The following is a 13,065-nucleotide window of genomic DNA, read 5'->3' as shown; positions in this document are numbered from 1 at the left end:
CTGTTTTACTGTCCCTTGTGTCGAACATCGTCCTCCTCCATTTGCCCCGAGCCTCTTTCTCAGGCGTCATGAGTTAGTATGCGAGGGAATAGTTGGTCCAGATGCATGGAGACTCGACTGTGACTGTAAGGACACTCTGGTGTAGAGCTTTTTTTTATTTATTGTGGAGAGTAGTTTATAAATATGTCGTATGAATTTTTACAACAAAAATTTTGTGTAGGGGCTGCACGGTGGCGTAGCGGTCAGCGCTGTCACCTCGCAGCAAGAAGGTTCTGGGTACGAATCCCTGTTCAAACCAACCAGGGCCTTTTCTGTGTGGAGTTTGCATGTTCTCCCCCGTGTATGTGTGGGTTCTCTCCGGGTTCTCCGGCTTCCTCCCACAGTCCAGAGACATGCAGAATGGGGTTAGGTTCATTGGAGACTCTAAATTGACCATAGGTGTGAATGGTTGTCCGTCTCTGTATGTGGCCCTGCGATAGGCTGGCGACCTGTCCAGGGTGAACCCCGCCTCTCGCCCAATGGCAGCTGGGATTGGCTCCAGCCCCCCGCGACCCACAAACGGATAAAGCGGTAGAAGATGGATGGATGGAAATTTCGTATAAGTGGGAAAAGGCAAATCCGGTTATTCTGCTGTATTTGTCCTCGATATAACTTTCTTAGTTAAAGGACCATACCGTACATCCATGTAGAATTCAGTGTCGTCTGCATAACAACAAACTTCTCAGCACAAACTTAAAGCACTCTCACATTTTTCAAATCTGGGTAAGATAAATAGTTGTGCACCCTTTTATTTTCTCATCACTCCACAGCTTCATTTACACGGTGGGATGTAGGTCTGTTTGAGACAAAAGCCTCTCCGCGTTGGGATTCTCCGGACATCGCCGTCGTCCGCCTTTCGAGAGAGAGCGGGACAAATAATCTTGACGCAAAAACCCGCGCAAGTAACGCGATGCGAAAAAAATTCCCCTCGCCTTTGGTCTGAACACGAGACCAAGATTCCCACAGTGTCGGACATTTTGGATTAGTCAATTTTCGTAGATGCTGTTTTTGAATCTGAAAGTTTATGAAAAGGTATATCTCCGACATTCTATGAAATAAAAACATGATATTCCCCCAATGGTTCATCCATAATTTGTAGTCTCTGTCAATACCATGTAAAAACACCGGTATGGTCCTTTAAACTGACCCCTGTGTGGGGTCAAACAGGAGTTTCAAGTTTTGGGTTCCCCCTCACCGTCCTGAAAGCAAAAAGCCAACGTTTTCGCCCCGTGGGTCACCGACGCATGTCACCGCCGTCGCTCCCCGGCTACGAATCGCCAAATGCTTATGGGGCGAAAATCCAAGACATTGTTGAGATGCTAAAAGATGTTTCATAAGGTGCAGGGAAAAGTCGATACAGTAGAGACGATGAGCGACGATGGGCTGAGAGGGTTGTTTATCATTCATCATCATCACGCTTCCGCCTGCACACATCCTGGCTGGATCTCGAATGCATCTCCGGGTCACGTGCAGTGTCTACGGGTCACATCTGGTGACGGCTCTGGCACCAAAACGCTGTGATCACAACCACGCCGAATTTGAAACGCCCACTTCAAATTTGCTGTCTTAAGTTCCCCGCACAGTAGAGTTAGATCTTTCTTTTGAAATCACAGAAGGTCGCTGCCAGAAACACCGAAACACCTCATTACACGGCGGCTTCGCTGCTTGTGCCCGTCGCTCGCCCACCGACCCCCCCCCCACCCCCCCGCCCCTGCTGACGTCCGCTGTTGTCTCGTTCTCTTGCAGCCGCGGGAGAAAGGACGGATGCGCTTCCACAAGCTGCAGAACGTCCAGATCGCCCTGGACTTCCTCAAACACAGACAGGTCGGTGACGGAGAAGGACGCGACTTGTCGCGCGCGTTCACACTCGGTGCTGCATTTTGACTCTGTTTCGTGTTCAATTCACTCAACCAACTTTTCGCTCTCAGGTGAAGCTGGTCAACATCAGGAACGATGACATCGCCGATGGAAACCCCAAGCTGACCCTGGGCCTGATATGGACCATCATCCTCCACTTCCAGGTAAACGCGGGACACTTTCAACGGCTGCTTTCGCTTTAATCGCGGCAGCGAACATAAACTAGGAGATTAGGAATTCAAAAACTTCGGCCTAAGAACAGCCGAGGCGTATTTCCTGAGCTACGTGCAGTGTTTATCTTTCTGAACCACCCAATCACACCGGATCAGATTCCTCCGCCGTATGACTAACGTGCATTTTTCCGACGGTTTGCTTTCATTGCAACCTGGCGACTTTGCTTCCGCTGCAGTCGGGAAAAAAATCAAAGTTTCCTCAGTGGGCCTTTATCGTCATCAGCTTCCGTTCAAGCCTCGACGTTGACACAGCAGTGACAGTTACGGCGCAGCGTAGCCCAGAGTCCGGCCGCCAGTCATCTCCGAATGGGCTCCACTGGACATTTGGCAGCGATTGGCCTCTTGTACTCAACTACCAAGCGTTCGTCGGTGGGCGGATGTGTTTGTCTGACTGATTGAATGTCCGCTCGGCAGATGGTTTTGGTGCAAAGGGAAAAAAGGAGTGGGAGTAGCCGGGGGTTCTTTGATGCCGCCATTTTTAATGTCGGGATGCGGCGGCGGGATCCTCTGACTCATCCCCTCGCGTGTGACTCAGTGGTTCCCATGGGAAAAGCTGCGGCTCGGAAAAACGAGTCAAACTTCGCAGGCCGCGCTCTCCGGCGTTCCAGTTTTTTTCCAGTAGATTATATCTGGCCGGGCGTTGGTGTCGTGTAATGGGGACATTTTGTTCAAGTAATAAAAGCACCAACATCCACGTGGGTCCGCTTCGGACCACATCAGGCGTTCCGTTATTATCACCTCCAAACAGAGCCCCTTGATCTCTTTGTGCTTTTGCGCCACGAAACAATGGTGGACTTCCCGCCGAGCTCCCCCGGGTGCCGCTCAAAGTTTACCGATACACAGGTCCGGGCTGGGATTCTCTCGGCACTTGTTTAAAACGAGAAGAAAAAAAACACAGAGGCGGAGGGCGAAAGGGCGGAGGTCCCTCTTTCCACTGGGCCTCTGAGTCACTCGTTGCCCACGTCCACAGCGAAGGGGTTTCCCTTCTGGACGGAAAAATAGCAGCAGGAGAGCAATGCCTTTCTTATGTCTCCTCCACCCTTTCCTGCAAAAATGATCCCTTCTGCTGTGACTCATCACAAAATGGCCACGGTGGAAATCAGTTGTGGTGAGGGCTGCGTTTTCATCACCTTATCGCTTGGAAACGCCAAATAGATGTCGCAGCTGTTTCTTTCGGTCCGACTGGAGCGTTCTGCATCCAGACAAGTCGAATGGTCAAACAAAGTAAAAACATACAAAGTCAAAGGTTTTTTCCTGCGATTGCTGCTTCTCCTTCTCACAGCGTGGGACTGGTTCGCAGGACCAGAACAGAGCCCTTCTCATGAGCACCGTTCGTACGTCTGATTATAGACACGGCACCGGCAGCGACGGGCGGAGGAGACTCCACACTGCGAAATCAGAGCCAGTGGAATTCACGTTCCACAACGTTCGACGTTTTCACCTTGAAGAAGATTAAATGTGCCGTTTGTTCTAGTGTCCATGCCAACCATTGGTTTTTGAAAGCGCCGCGTGCCCCGTGACTCACAGTTCAGTATCGCAGGCTCCTGATTAAAAAGGAATTTGCCTCCAACGGTCATTTACAGCAGCCCGGGTACTTAGGCAAGATTTAGTGTTTTCTGGGAACGTGCAATTGAACGTTTTTTTTTCACATCAGTGACTCATAAATGAGGCTTTACTTCCTTTTTCTGTCTCGGCGGAGTTTTTCTGTTTCTCTCCAGAGCCGTGACTGTGATGGGTTTCATGTGCGCTTGGAGAAGGAGCGCCCGGTTGTTAATTTGAGGTCTGAAATGTGACTCATCTCACGTCCACAAGGAAATTAGTGTTTGTTTTATGCCCCTTCGAACAACACTTCACTTATAATCAAAGAAAAAGTCATATGGGGCGAAACTTTTAATAAAAGACATCTGTTTACATCAGCTTCATTATTTGATATTTAGTAAGAAGTCATCCGTCTTGATCAACCGTTACCACCCTGGTTTGAGTCCTCCACTGTCCGTGGAATCCGCGCCGCTGACTCCGTCTTCTCCCCCGTCAGATCTCGGACATCCAGGTGAACGGCCAGTCGGACGACATGACGGCCAAGGAGAAGCTGCTGCTGTGGTCCCAGCGGATGGTGGAGGGATACCAGGGCCTGCGCTGCGACAACTTCACCACCAGCTGGAGGGACGGCAAGCTCTTCAACGCCATCGTGCACAAGCACAGGTGAGACGCGGACCGACTCACGGCGGCCGGGGGCGAGGTTCAGGGGCGCCGGGTCCCGCGGTTAAAACGGACGCTCTTCTCGGAAATGGCAAGAAAGGATGGGACAAAAGATTTGAACTAGACACTATAATACAATAAACTACATTTGTAAAACAGTCCAACATGATTGCTTTACGTGAAAATTGTTGAAACAGGATTTGAACATTTCAGGGACAAATAAGATAAGGGAATAAAACGACACGGTGCTAAAACATTAAAAACACAACATCAAAACAGTAAAATAATAAGAAAACAGACAACGCATGTATGTACTAGGATGAATAGAACGCTTTTTGGAAAAAAAGGGAAGGTAGTCCCAGATTTGAGGAGGTTATCTGAAAGGCATGTCGGTGTGGGAGTTGTTTTCCAACCACACACACGTTTCCTGGTTAGAGAAGCTCGGCTGGACTCGGCCTCACGTAACAGTCGGACGTGCATTTCAATGCCGCCTGTTTCTTTGGTTCGAGAGCAGGAATGCAAATTGCATTTTCCCCCACTTCGTTTCACCGCAGCACTCTGGACTTGTCAGGACAAAATGTTTCTTTCTTCTTTTTTTTGTCAAATCAAACCTGTCAGGCTTGAATTCCTCAGTTCAGCACTGACCGTTCTTCTGAGCGCGGGTGGAGCCTGAACTCCGACGGGGGCCCACAGGAAGCGACCGCTGAGCCGTGTGTTTTGGGTGGAGTGCCACTTAAAAGTCTCCGAGTGTGTGTGTGTGTGTGTGTGCGTGCGTGTGTGTGTGTGTGTTCGCACAGACAGAAACCAACCCCCGCAGGATCATCACCACACGGCACAGGAAAATAACACGTAGAGCTGCAGTTGGCATCGCTCTGGTGTGCAGATGACGGGGCGTTGCCTTTGACAATGTGGGTGTAGCACACTGCAGTAATAGTCTGAGAAGAGGGGGGCTGCCCTGGAGGAGCGCTCACTGGAGGCTCGGCAGGTCGCAGCAACGCGCCAGTACTCCCGGCACTCCGCTGTGGATTCCTTTCCTCGAGAGCTGCAGACATGCAAAGGGGACGGCGGAGGGGACGTGTTCACTGAAGACGTTCAGCCAGAGGAGGATTTAAACACGAGCGGGATAACGTGCGAGGAGGAGGCCGTTCCCATATCCGTACCGAAACCCTTTTTTTCCTGTCGCCGTCTCGACTTCAACCACCGCGACGATGTTGAAGCTGAGGCGCAAGTTCCACTCCAAGAGGCGCCTGCACAGCGCGTCCAGCAGCACGGCGGGCTCTGCCAGCGACCTGGACGACCGGGTGGTCATGCTGTGCGAGGACGTGCCGGCCAACGGGAGCTCCTTCGACTCGGGCCGCGGCTCCCAGAGCCCCGGGCAGCGCTCCAGCCGGGGGTCCCGCGGCGAGGAGCGCGAGTGCGGCCCGGAGGCCCCGCGCGTCGTCCACCTGAGCAGGGAGCGGTCGTCCAGCAGACAGGCCTGCTACGCGGAGCGGGAGCGGGACCCGGCCCGGCCGTACAGAGAGTACTACATCCAGAGAGTGGTGGAAGTGTACGAACGCTTAAAATGTGCTGTTCTTGCAAAGGCTTCCTCGGCTGTGCAGAATTTTACTCAATAATCTCTGCACCCTCAATGATAACATGCATACGTGCTATTAAGTTCCCTGCAGAAAGGGGGAATTTCAATCTTCCCTGCGAGTGAGGACTCTTGTTTTTGCTTGCCCTCTCTGGTATCTCTGGAGCCGTCTTATGAAGCAACTCGCCTCCAGCAACACCAAACGTGAAATATGCGAGATTCCATTTCGTACCTGCCAGCCGTCAACGTTGAATTATGACTGGCAGGTAAAGGACTGTGTCAGGGCGAGTCATTTGAGAGTAATCACTTTCTTTTTTCTCTCCCCCGTGTCCGCAGGCCCACTCTCATTGACATGAGTCAAGTGTACCGACAGAGCAACCAGGAGAACCTGGAGCAGGCCTTCAGTGTGGCCGACCGAGAGCTGGGCGTCACCAGGCTGCTGGACCCGGAGGGTGAGACCAGTCGTCTCCGAAATATTCCCTTCAGGGACGATGTGTTTACTTTGGTCTTTTGGCACATTCGCACAGAAGGAGGTTTCCAGAAAAGGCCTTTGAGATGCAGTGTTTATGATCACAAACTGCAATGCACAAATCTAATACATCAGTGACATACAAGTTGTTGTTCTCTCCCTCTCCAGATGTGGATGTGCCCCATCCAGATGAGAAATCCATCATCACGTACGTCTCCTCGCTGTACGACGTCATGCCCCGGGTGCCAGACGTTCAGGACGGAGTCAAGGCCAACGTGAGTCCGACTCCTCTTCCCCCCCATCCGACCGCCGTCATGTCGTTATGAGTGTTACGCAGCAGAGACAAGCGATGGGACGATAACGCACATCTGCCGAAGCAAACGTCTCGCTGTCAATTTGTCAAGTTTGCACATTTCAAGATAGGTTGACTTCACTGGCTCCCGCTCGAAACCGGTGGAGACGCAGGTTCAAGAGCCGGTTCCCCGTTGGACGGAGAAAGTAAAAAACGTCCTCCTCCGGGTATCGAACCTGAACGCGTGTGCCTGTCTCTGTGCCTCAGGAGCTGGAGCTGCGTTATCAGGAGTATTACGAGGTCGTCACCGTGCTGCTGCAGTGGATCCGACACCACATCCTCGTCTTCGAGGAGAGGAAGTTCCCCACCAGCTACGAGGAGATCGAGGCGAGTCGGCCGAATTAACGGCAGTGATGCGAATGGTGATGCTGATGCTGATGCTGATGCTGATGATGATGATGATGAAACCGATGTGTCTCTTTTTCTCCATCTGCAGATTCTTTGGCGTCAGTTTCTGAAGTTCAAGGAAACGGAGCTGCCGGCGAGGGAGGCCGACAAGAACCGCTCCAAACACATCTTCAAGTCTTTTGAGGTGAGGCGTCGTGAAAGTCGAAGGACATTTAAAGGGGGACATCTACTGCACAGTCTATATCTTTTGTGATTTGGGCCAAGAATCCTTAAAGTTAAAGTCATTAATATATTTAACCGAGACAATTTGATTCCGGCCTTTCCTGCAACTGTTGTCATTTAAAAAAAATAACAATCTTAGTGTAACACAAGGCAGAATTTACAGCTGTATCCTTTAAAATGTGATGCCGTCCATTCTGGGATCCAAACCTTTAGGACAAGGGTCTAACGAGCCGACATTCTCACAATCGTCTAACTGCAATGAGCCGTGTGGTGGTTTCTGACTTGGCAGGGTGCCGTCCAGGCGGGTCACGTCAAAGTGCCGCCGGGTTACCACCCATTCGACGTGGAGAAGGAATGGGGCCGCCTGCACGTCGCCATACTGGAGAGGGAGCGTCTCCTTCGGACAGAATTCGAGAGGCAAGTGGGGCCGCGGAACCGGAAAACCTCGTCACATGCTCCCGTTACCAAAGCTTGACTTTAAAAAAAAAAAAGACTGAGTGTGACTCAGTGTGACCACGAGGATGACTCATCTCCGAATGATGTTAGGCCTATTTGGTTTATATAAAAAATGGAACTGAGGTGGCTTTGTGGTGGTCGGGAAGTAGAGAAAAAAATAAACATTCGGGCAAAACACATGACAAGTGTGCCATCGCCACGGCAACCAGAACACGGCCATTTGATAGTTATACTTATAAGCCTGTCTTTTTTTGGAGCTCACATGGTGGACAGGGGCGTAGCTTTTGCTCTTGGATCTTAACAACACTCGAGAAAGTGTTTTTGAAAGATCATCATCTCTGCTCGAGAGGACGGTCAGAGCTCAGTCGTCATGGCGTTTATGAATCATGGATACGATTATAAGTTTCTTTTCCGCCAAACAGCAGAGTGAGTGTTTGTACATTTTTGCCACTTGACTACAAGTTCAGCTTCAATGACCTCTGACCTCCCTTCCTCCCCTCTGTCCCGCTGCAGGCTGGAGCGACTCCAGCGGGTCGTCAGCAAGGTCCAGATGGAGTCCGGGGTGTGTGAGGAGCAGCTCAACCAGGTGGAAACTCTGCTGCAGACGGTAAAAGACACGGAACCTCCAAAGATCCGATGCAGAATTAATCGTGGCCGCATGCAGCGCTGTAATTTCCTTTTTTTTTTGCGCAGGACGTGCGGATGATGAGCGCAGGGAAGCCAGCGCAGCACGCGGCGGAGATGGAGGCCGATCTGGAGAAGGCCGAGGGGATGATCCGCTTCCTCTTCAACGACGTTCAGCTGCTCAAAGATGGACGCCACCTCCAAGCTGAGCAGATGTACCGCAGGTGCGGAGCAAATAATCTCTATAATCGAACTCTGCAACATTTCAAATGACAAACATATGTGACATTACGGATGTCTAGCGTTGGATTGATAGAGACCTAAATGATTAGGCAAATATAACGAACGCTGTCACTAAACGTCCGAGCATTGATTTTTGTAGAGTGTATCGTCTCCACGAGCGGCTGGTGAACCTGCGCAGTGAGTACAACCTCCGCCTCAAGTCCGGTGTGACCACCGCGCAGATCCCCATGACGCAGATCCACACCACGCAGATCCACACCGCCCAGGTCCTGCAGCAGGCCCCCATGAGGGTGCGGCCCGAGCTGGACGAGGTCACCCTCCGCTACACCCAGGACCTGCTGGGCTGGGTGGAGGAGAACCAGCGGCGCGTGGACGCGGGCGAGTGGGGGAGCGACCTGCCCACGGTGGAGTCGCAGCTGGGCAGCCACCGCGGCCTGCACCAGTCGGTGGAGGAGTTCCGCGTCAAGATCGAGAGAGCGAAGGCCGATGAGGTACGGACAGTCGAGAGGAGAAAATACGTTTTTGTATATTTTCTAATGTGGGCATGTAAGACCAGTCCTTAGCTGACCTCTGACCTCTCCTCCCGCTCCAGAGTCAGATCTCTCCCGCCAGCAAAGCTGCGTACCGCGACTATCTGGGAAAACTGGAGCTGCAGTACGGGAAGCTGCTGGTGAGTTACAACACACTGGATATCAAAATAAAAAAAGAGAAACGTACGCAATAAAAAAATAAAAATGACTCGTCTTTCTAGTGAAATGACTCATCAACGAGTCGAGCCCTCTTCCTCTTTGCGACGAGCACATTTCAGTTATTGCCCAAAGCAGCTGTTGACTAATGTCACATCCGCGTCATTCAAACCAGTTGCCTGTTTCAAACCTGTGTCTAATGCTGCGTTCGAACCAAACGGAAAAAAAACGAACGTAAGAATAAAAATAAAATACGAACAAATTAAACTAGAAACAACTGTATCGTGAGAAAAACAAGTGGGCCTTCGGTCGAACCGTGAATGGAACCGTGATGAACGTCTGTCCAGTCCCTCGGAACGTTCCCCAACGCCGGCCGTCTGTTTGTCGCTGCAGAACGCCTCGAAGGCTCGCCTGCGCTCCCTGGACCAGCTCCACGCCTTCGTCACCGCCGCGACCAAAGAGCTGATGTGGCTGAACGAGAAAGAGGAGGAGGAGGTGAACTACGACTGGAGCGACCGCAACACCAACATGGCGGCCAAGAAAGAAAACTACTCGGTACAGTAACAACGTGATGTTCTGATAAGTTCTACCCCACAGTGCTCGCCGGTGATGCGAGTCCGGTCCGTGCTCTCGGACTGACAGCTGTGTGTTGTTGTTGTTGTTGTTGTTGTTGTGGTGGTGGTGGTGGTGGTGGTGGGCAGGGTCTGATGAGAGAGCTGGAGCTCAGGGAGAAGAAGATGAACGTCGTCCAGACCACGGGAGACAAGCTGCTGAGAGACGGACACCCTGCCCGGCAGACCATAGAGGTAGAAGCCGCTCTGCTGCGACAGTTTCCATGCGCACACATTACATTTAACAATCTTAATTCAGAAGGAATAGAATATTTCTCCTCCTCCTCATCATCAGTACTGCTCTCCCCCCCCCCCCCAGGCCTTTACTGCAGCTCTGCAGACTCAGTGGAGTTGGATCCTCCAGCTGTGCTGCTGCATCGAGACCCACCTGAAAGAAAACACTGCCTACTTCCAGGTCTGTTGACACACTTTATTATATTTATTCATTTTTATTTAATATGGCCAGAGAATCGATGGAGAGTTAATTACGGATAAAAATCTGCCAAGACGCAGAACCAACAGATTCTTCAAAAGTATTTAATTTTTTACCTGCAATCTGCCTTTTTATATTAATATTTATCAAATTGTTTTTTTATTGTTTTTGTTCGGTTCGACAGTATACGCTTGCTGTACAAGGAATTGCCCCTCGGGGATAATAAAGATATCGCCGCAACTTTCAATTGTCTCCTCTTCTTCTTTTTCCCCGTCCAGTTTTTCTCCGACGTGAAGGAGGCGGAGGAGCGGATGAAAAAGATGCAGGACGCCATGAAGAGGAAGTACACGTGCGACCGCTCCATCACCGTCACGCGGCTGGAAGACCTGCTGCAGGACGCAGCCGTAGGTTTCCTCCATCACTGTCTTGTTTTTGCGTCGTTGTTTCAATCATTCAGAATACCACTGAAGGGTACAGTCCTATTGTCCAGGCAGGAAACTGCAATTTCCCCGGAGATAAACCTACAGATTTTAAATCCTAACTTCACAACAACTGTTTTCAGTCTCGATTTCTAATACACACCCCCGCACTTTCTGTCGGAACGTTCTCCGCAGGACGAGAAAGAGCAACTGACGGAGTTCAGGACTCACCTGGAGGGCCTGAAGCGGAGAGCCAAGACCGTCGTCCAGCTGAAACCGCGGAACCCCACCACCCCGCTCAAGGGCAAACTGCCCATCCAGGCCGTGTGTGACTTCAAACAGATGGAGGTGAGCACTTAGCACTGTTAAGAGCGCGTGGATACAAATCAGGCAGCCCGCTAAACTCTTGCGCAATCCTGTTCTCGAATCCTCGGAACCAGATCACGGTCCACCGGGGGGAGGAGTGCGCCCTGCTGAACAACTCGCAGCCGCACAAGTGGAAGGTGCTGAACGACACAGGCTGCGAGTCGTCCGTGCCGTCCATCTGCTTCCTGGTCCCGCCCACCAATAAGGACGCCGTGAACAGCATCGCCGGGTGAGCTTACATTTGAGTTCAAATTAGAAAAACTAACAAAGTCACACATGGCGCTGATCTTCCTCCCACGTGTGCCTGCTTTCCTCAGACTGGACGGGAACCTCCAGAGGCTGCAGGCGACGTGGCAGACGATGTCCGTGGACATGAGGAGTCTGATGTCGTGGCAGTACCTGATGAGAGACATCCACATCATCAAGACCTGGAACGTCACCATGGTAACAGCAGACGGCCCGAAAACATGAACATTATATGAATCGTTTTTGATTTATTCTCTGATATTCCTTTTGAAGAAGTCAGACACTAATTACTTGAGTTTTTTTTTCTTCTTTTCTTTTTTTCCTATTTTATCGGCATGTGGAAAATGAGGCTAAAAATCATGTAGGTCTGAACTAGACATGAGACAATACTTTACCTTAGGAGTGAATAAACTGTAAATGATTTATTTAAATTTATAATTTCTGTGTTTATATAAGCTTTTATATGATTTAATGTAAAAAGAGTATATATTCACTTCACATGAGATTTATCTTGTATAATTGCATTAAGCTATTTTAATTTCGTTCACCACACTTTGTTCAATTATACTTATAACCATATATTATACTTGTACATCCATTTGTCAATGCATGGGCTCAGTGTTGTTTGATTCGACACGGGCGGTTTCGTAGGTTTCCTCATTTTAATTTCTACTCTTACTGACTTGTATTTTTATTGAATTTTTATGAATCGAGGCGCAGCTTTGTGCGGAACTAGTGTTTCCATGACGATTGCTATCCTATCCTATCTGCTGCAGTTTAAGACCCTGAGGGTGGAGGAGTACCGGCTGGCGTTGAGAAACCTGGAGCAGCACTACCAGGACTTCCTCAGGGACAGCCAGGACTCCCAGATGTTCGCGGCCGAGGACCGAATGCAGGTGGAGTCCAACTACAACAAGGCCAACCAGCACTACAACACGATGGTCAGCTCCGCCGAGCAAGGTGCGTACTACCGCTGCTGTAATTGGCTGTCGAGACATTTATTTTTATTTCAAAATTGTCAGTCGGACCAAACAGTTTTTTCTCATTGGATCATTTTGTGTTGACATTCAGTCGTGGTCATCTGTGTGTGAGTTGACTGTTGGGTTCATGTTTCAGGCTTTGTGCCGCCCAAGACAGGTAAGGTGCTTCGGTTCCAGTGGCAGATGTGTAACAGGAGCTTGTGATTGGCCGACCTGTGTGTGTGTGTGTGTGTGTGTGTGTGTGTGTGCGTGTGTGCGTGTGTGCTTTCATGTCTCATTTCACTCACTAACTCAATCAGCTTCGTCATCCTGACAGATTCTTTTGATATTCCTCCTCTAACTTCACTCACGTCACTCCTAGTTGCGTTCTTGTCTCTGTGCACGTGTATCCGTGAATGATTTAATAAATTAACCACCGTAACGCTTAATCAATATGGAACCAATCACAATCGCATGAAGGAGTAAATTTGATGAATTCACAAATCACACATACACGTTTTACTAAAGTCCAAAGTAGTTTTGTCATATTGTTCATTTAAAGATGTTTTTTCAGTGAAAAACAACACAGTATAAATGATTCTTCAAATGTCACTATTAAATTAAAATCCATTGTACAGTACATTTTAGGATAATGCTGTTTATTTATTCAGTCGTTCCATTGTTTGATATCACAAACTATATCTAACAATATATCTAATAACCAACTCAC

The 13,065-nt window shown here is 49.9% G+C and overlaps 1 protein-coding gene across 13 annotated transcripts in view; it reads left to right on the top strand.

Moving 5' to 3' along the window:
- pleca (plectin a) overlaps positions 1 to 13,065 on the top strand; it is a 79,110-nt gene that overhangs the window by 49,979 nt on the left and 16,066 nt on the right. For 11 of the 13 annotated variants that reach the window (XM_035621287.2, XM_047330165.1, XM_035621294.2 and 8 more), the window contains 21 exons: positions 1,786 to 1,863; positions 1,968 to 2,060; positions 4,165 to 4,331; positions 6,238 to 6,353; positions 6,539 to 6,645; positions 6,930 to 7,049; positions 7,159 to 7,254; positions 7,582 to 7,709; positions 8,262 to 8,355; positions 8,442 to 8,596; positions 8,755 to 9,106; positions 9,208 to 9,285; positions 9,695 to 9,856; positions 10,003 to 10,107; positions 10,232 to 10,327; positions 10,624 to 10,749; positions 10,960 to 11,112; positions 11,205 to 11,359; positions 11,448 to 11,574; positions 12,153 to 12,336; positions 12,493 to 12,513. In XM_035621287.2, the coding sequence (XP_035477180.2) occupies positions 1,786 to 1,863; positions 1,968 to 2,060; positions 4,165 to 4,331; positions 6,238 to 6,353; positions 6,539 to 6,645; positions 6,930 to 7,049; positions 7,159 to 7,254; positions 7,582 to 7,709; positions 8,262 to 8,355; positions 8,442 to 8,596; positions 8,755 to 9,106; positions 9,208 to 9,285; positions 9,695 to 9,856; positions 10,003 to 10,107; positions 10,232 to 10,327; positions 10,624 to 10,749; positions 10,960 to 11,112; positions 11,205 to 11,359; positions 11,448 to 11,574; positions 12,153 to 12,336; positions 12,493 to 12,513 (2,713 nt within the window). The remainder of the gene's footprint in view (positions 1 to 1,785; positions 1,864 to 1,967; positions 2,061 to 4,164; positions 4,332 to 6,237; positions 6,354 to 6,538; positions 6,646 to 6,929; positions 7,050 to 7,158; positions 7,255 to 7,581; positions 7,710 to 8,261; positions 8,356 to 8,441; positions 8,597 to 8,754; positions 9,107 to 9,207; positions 9,286 to 9,694; positions 9,857 to 10,002; positions 10,108 to 10,231; positions 10,328 to 10,623; positions 10,750 to 10,959; positions 11,113 to 11,204; positions 11,360 to 11,447; positions 11,575 to 12,152; positions 12,337 to 12,492; positions 12,514 to 13,065) is intronic. The other 2 variants (XM_035621288.2, XM_035621292.2) reach the window with 1 other exon arrangement.

The sequence above is a fragment of the Scophthalmus maximus genome, chromosome 22, assembly GCF_022379125.1.
Source record: "Scophthalmus maximus strain ysfricsl-2021 chromosome 22, ASM2237912v1, whole genome shotgun sequence".
Classification (NCBI taxonomy): domain Eukaryota; kingdom Metazoa; phylum Chordata; class Actinopteri; order Pleuronectiformes; family Scophthalmidae; genus Scophthalmus; species Scophthalmus maximus.
Note: the sequence above shows the minus strand (reverse complement) of the source record. Positions and strands in the feature narration are given on the sequence as shown.